The sequence below is a fragment of the Erithacus rubecula genome (assembly GCF_903797595.1).
Source record: "Erithacus rubecula genome assembly, chromosome: 3".
NCBI lineage: Eukaryota > Metazoa > Chordata > Aves > Passeriformes > Muscicapidae > Erithacus > Erithacus rubecula.
The window spans coordinates 123,876,600-123,882,599 of NC_136689.1; the positions used below are offsets into that span (position 1 = coordinate 123,876,600).

Consider the following 6,000-nt stretch of genomic DNA (forward strand, 5'->3'; position numbering starts at 1 on the left):
GACACCTAGAACCAGAAAGAGATGTCAGAATGTGCAAGATATCAGAATGTGCACATTTTAGGTACTATCACAAAATGACTGTACATCCCAAAGGTGCTAAACAATCTTTTTAGGTTTGTTAGCTCTGCAGGTCATTAGTTCATTACTTCTTGAAGCTCCTAAACTGACATTCTTTATTGGAAAACTCATTTGCCAACTTTCATTTGTGCTTACCTGGCAAAGGAGCAACTTATCGACTTGTTTGCCAGTTCTCTGCTTGGCAGCTTTCAGAATCTTCCATTTAGGCTGTCATTGTAATATTTTAATTCATAGTAAAAAATTGGAAAAGTTAAAAAGCAAAATTTTCAATGAAACTGTGTTTCTGCTTTGCTTCTTTTAGAATGAATAAAACATTAGAGCTGGGTTAAGAATACATTTTAGTGGCTTACCACTGTATTTAATTTCTGAATTTAACATAATGGAGAGATCTGCTATGATACATACTACAGACCATTAAGAAAAAAATATTTTTGTTATGTGTACATGATATAAAATCTTCCTATATATTCAAGGGCTTCAAAGATTGCCTATCACATCCCTAATTTATGAGTCTTGTTGCTATGAGATTATCACATTTAGGATTTTATCAGTAGTGTTCATATAGACCAGAAAAATTAAGCTAGAAGAAGAGTGATCTTTCTGGAGTGATTCACTTGTAAAGACAGACTGATGAGGAAAATAAAATTCTCTTGTTGGCCAAGAGATGGAAAAAACCCAATGAGAAGTTTTCTTGGCCTCCTCCCAGAAATGGACATCCAGCAAAACACTGCATTGACTGCACAATGTAGGGGAAGAGGGATTCCATGACCTCAGAATGTAAGTTAATAAATGGTGGCAGAAAGTTCCTTTCTTTCCCAAGTTTAGAGGCAGTTGGCAAGTCTGTAATGCCACCTAATGGATGGGTTTTACTGCAGCTTTAATTGGCAGTGACAATTAGTTTTTTCCAGCAGCTTTTTATATTTTTTGCCATTTTACAGTGCACTTTCACATACAGCAGGAGAAAACCAATAAATCATAAAGCATTATGAAGTATAAGCTGAGACCAGTTTTCAAGCACATCGTTACTGAGGTCAGCAATCTCACACTTGGGCACATGGAAAAACCTGTATATACACTTTGTGTGCTACTTATCTAAACACCAATTTGAGTACCCAAGTGAATAAGTACCCTACACATTCTAAAGCTTTTATGCTCAGGAAAATAAGCAGGATGATTGTGTGCAGAGGATCAACAGATATTCTGTGGGTCATTTTTCACTCTTGAGAAACTGTCACTTGAATAACCCAAGCACAAGTAACTAGTATGCAAAATACTATTTTAAAAGCATATCTGCAGCAGATATCAGCCTATCTGGCTTATACTCCATTATACATATACTTCATTTACTCCATTTGCTTTCAAAGCACCTAAATTCTATGACACTTTGATGAATCTCATACAAAAGGGTAACTTCTACTTATTAGATGATCTTTCCTGAACAGCTGTTTAATTAATTTTCTGTTTAGGATTTGCTTAGATAAATTACACTATTGGAGCAATACAAAAAATTTGTTTCATTTAAAAGATTAATTAATAAAATAAATATTAAAGGGTTTTTATTTTTAAAAACTCAGATAATTTGCAGTATATGATCATTATGATCACTCATTTGTTAAGTTTATTAATTGAGTTGGTTTTGGGTTTGATTTCCTTGTTTTATTCTGTGGAGTTTTTTTCAAAAATCACTGCACTTGTTCTTACTCATAAGCAGTTAGGAATAAAATGTATATGTCCAATAACTTTGTTTTGTTCCATTAAATTATTTCTATTGTGAAATTTTTAGTGTTTCCATACAGAAGCTTCCAAGTAATTTCCACTTCAATGTGTATGAGTTCTGGGAAAACAGCAATGCCTGGAATAGGTAAGTGTCAGGACTTTGGTGGCTTTTGTTTTTGGGGTTTTTCTGGGTAATACATTAAGTTTTGAAGGTTAGAAATCAATTGTGTAGAAAGATTGAGTACAAATTCCTTTAAATACTGCTAACTGATCTTTTGCTAAATATATCACAATTAATATTTCAGAGCAACACTTTAGTTGCTAAAGACTTGAATATACCGAAACATAAATAAAAATGCCAGAACGACAATGGTGATTATTCAAAACAGAAAAAAAGTCTGACAGTGAGTACACAAAGATATAACACTAGGTGGATGTCAGTTCATCAGAGACAGAGAACCAGCAGGACAGCAATATCACCAGTTTCACTGTAAAGAAGAAACAGAAAGGCACAATTATTGAAACAGAAGATGTGCCAGTGCACAGCACACTTCAGTATGCAAGTGGTTATGTGGAGCTCTCCCAAAACTTCCCAATCCACATCAAAGGAACCCATCCAACAGACTCCCAGAGTGTCTCTTTTAGACCCAATATAGAAATTATTAAACATCCTACCAGCTGAAGTAGAGACAAAATAATTGTCCCTATCCACATTTAATCAAAACACTTAAACAAACCAACCCTATGACCCTAAATCATAGAGAATCATAAAGAGAACCTGTTCTTAGGGAGATGGAGAAATCTCTTGCAGCTATGCTGCTTTTCTTGCAAACAAAACCCCACTTTTATTGGGTTTCCTGTCACAAAGACACAAGAACACCAGTAACACATGTCAACACTGCACTGGGTCACAACCAAGAGATGAGCATCAGGCTGACAGCGAGCTGCACAGAAGAAAAGCATGTTTAATATAACAGGCAGGCACTTCATGGCTTGTCTGGTCTCCTCTCCCACTATCACAGGAAGTTTTGAAGCACAGAATTTCTGCACAGCACTAATTGTGAAATTTCTAATAATGCTAATTTAAATAAAAAATAGCTATTTAAGAAAATTGTTACATTTTTACTTTTTACAATTATTTAGCCACCTTCAAAGGAATTACAGCAAGGCATTCCAAAGAAGTAATGTGGATTTCTTGGAAACCCCAGAGCTCATCACAACAATGCTAGTCCCTAATAAATATCAACTTTTCACATTATTTTTTTTGTTCCATGGGAAAGGTTTTATTAGTGTGTTCCATATGCAAGACCATTGCTTAATATCACCCTTATTCAGATCTTCTTTGGTAAAATATAGAGGAGAAAAGGACTCCAAATGTTTTTATTTTAAACACATAAAAGAAAATTTATCAGCATTTTATAGGAGAAGACCCTTAGTGCTTTATTTTACATGGTGTGAAGTCACACTAACATACACTATTTAAGAAAATATCAAGAATAAACCATGTTATTTTTGAATGGTAAAATAGACCCCATCTATGCTTTTCAAGGGAAAAAATGTTTTCTGATTAATTAAGATTTCAATTTATTCCTATTTACATTGAATGAAGGTAGCCTTCACTACTAATAATTGATATTTATTAACACTGCTGTGTTAAAAAAAAATTGGTGCTAAAGATTCCAAATTATTTTTCTTAATACAAACCAATGAGCCTGTAACATCTTTCTCCTAGAAATAAAAGACACAATGCAGGTGCAGGATGAAGCAAAGAAAGCATCAGTCCCATATTTACAGAGAGAGAATAGTATTTTTTTTTTTTTTTTTTTTAGGGAACACAAATCTATTACAATGAAGCCCTAATTTCCCACGTGTCTGAGTACAGACTAAATTTAAAATAATAAAACCCCACTTAGTAGACAAATAAATGTAGTCCTGTACCTAGGGTTCATCCTTTAAAGAAACCAGCCAAGACATCTTCAGACCTCATGAACCTGATGTGGATACAAAATTATACACCACAGATTCCTGTAGAATCAGGAGATTGAAGTTAATGAACCAAATATCTCTGTAAATCTTGTATCTTACTGGGATATTGCTGGATTTAAGACAAACTTGATTGTAGGAAAAAAATGCAGCCTTTTCCCAAAATTATTTGTATCCAAGAGATTGCACACAATCCAGCAGTGTTCCAGGGTAGTTTACTCACAGGTAAAGTACAATTAACATAAAGTAAAATGTAAATATAATTTTAAGTGCCTAAATATGGAAGTGTCTGAAATTGGATTCCAAGTACTCATTAAAGCATTTAGTCTGCCTGCTAAGAAGGATTTCAGTCTGCAGCACTCTGTCCTGACAGACAGTAACCATAGAAACACATTTCTCACTGTGCACTCCTTGCTGGGGATGGGGAGCAATGGGAATTAATGCATTCACAGACCTGTGTGCAATTCTGTACATTACCTGCAATTTAGAAATCTCTGCAATGATTTGAAGTCTGCTTCATGGAAAGAGCTTCCCACAACTCATTTATACAAATCATTTTGCATTTGAAAGAAAGAAAATTATCTTGAAACAAAAAATGATGGCTGGAATTCCACCTGTACACTTTACAAAACAAATTTAGACACCAAAATGTATCAGTAAAATCAGAAGGAAAAAACCCCTAAACCTCTCTGCAATTAGAACACAGATAGGCTCTATTCTGAAAACAATTTTACCCTAGCTGAGAAACTTCCAAACTTCTTTTACATCCGGGTAGCTAAGAACTAAATAAATTGCAAATTGTAATCTGAATCTCATTAATTCAAAGTTTATAACCCATAAGTCTTTACCAATTAAGTAAAATTAGTAAGGATACACTTACGTGGCCAAGAGTGATTCAGGAAGACAAGTTTGCAAGACTGTTTGATCCAGTATTATCCTAAAGAGAATTAACTTACCATCAGTTAGGAGGAACCACAAGCTATTATGATCACTCATACACCTGTTAACTCACCCAGTTGCTTCAGCCAGTCTGCCAGTTGGCATGAATCACTCAGTTCACACTCAGTGAATGTCTCATTTTTATATAAGGTCTGGACTTGAAGCCTAGAGAACCTTTGAGAGAAGGAAATAAGATAAGGGGAAACCACTGAACATTTATAACACTATAACACATGAAATAAATACTAAGTTGACATTTTGGGGGGCTTAAATGCATTAATCCACTGATGTTTCAGAGACTTCTAGGTTCATAGCCTGAATTCAGGTAGGACTCGAGTATTTTTATTCATGAACAATAATTTTCATTAAAATAGCATTAGTAGAAGCATTTATGGATACATACATAAGAAGTAAGCTCTGCTAATGAATTTGTGTAGTGTGAAACGTACATAGCCTAAAATACCCCTCTACTAAGGGCACTTGGCATCTCAGATGCAGTCACAATTCTTTCCTTCCTTCCCATCTCTGTCCATAAATCTTGTGGTTCCTCTCTGAATAAGATTCCATTTCAAAAGGCCAAAGGCTAGAGATTGTGGGGAAGAAACACAAATTGGTTTCACCTCAGCACTTCTATAATCTTGTGATTACAGAATTTTTTATGGGAATGACATTTTACAAGTCCATCAATTCTCTTACTTTTGAGGACAAAAAGCTATTAAGTTGTGTAAAAAACCCATCTGATTTGAATAATGTCACCAGGAAAGCAAGTCATTAAAGCCAACACAACCACCCAGGGAGCACAGTGCTTGGCTAAAAACTGACACACACAGCAGCACAGGACTGAGAATTTATTTGGTTTGCTCTCGGGGATCTGGGCACTTAATTCTGTGCAGCCACACCTCTGACACGTTGATGCTTCCTTGGTTGTTATCAAAAGGAGATTTAATTCTTGTGATAAAGCCACCTTCCCACCAATTTCACTCAGCTCTCACAGTATTCTGAGTATTTTTTCTCACCAGTATTTGCTGCATATAAAAACAAATGTTTCATTATATACTTATAAGTATTTTATTTAGAATTTTACCAGAGGTCAAAAAAGAAATGCAATTTATGCTAACAAATAAATAAACTCTGCTCTCTTTCAGCATCATAGTGGGTCCTCAATAACAATTAGAATTTGTGGTTCCAAGTAATGTTAATGTTGCACTGTCTTTCATTACACTAACATTCATATTGCAGTGTACAAGTGAATTTATGATGTGAAATCATTTGTTATTATGGATG

At 34.7% G+C, this 6,000-nt stretch overlaps 1 protein-coding gene across 1 annotated transcript in view; it reads left to right on the forward strand.

Annotated features, from left to right (window-relative positions):
- Window positions 1-3,278, forward strand: part of NECAB1 (N-terminal EF-hand calcium binding protein 1) — a 50,454-nt gene extending 47,176 nt beyond the window's left edge. The window contains 2 exon segments of the mRNA XM_079299557.1: window positions 1,862-1,939; window positions 2,938-3,278. Coding sequence (XP_079155683.1) covers window positions 1,862-1,939; window positions 2,938-3,277 — 418 coding nt within the window. The 3' untranslated portion in view covers window position 3,278.
- Window positions 3,279-6,000: the final 2,722 nt, after the last annotated feature.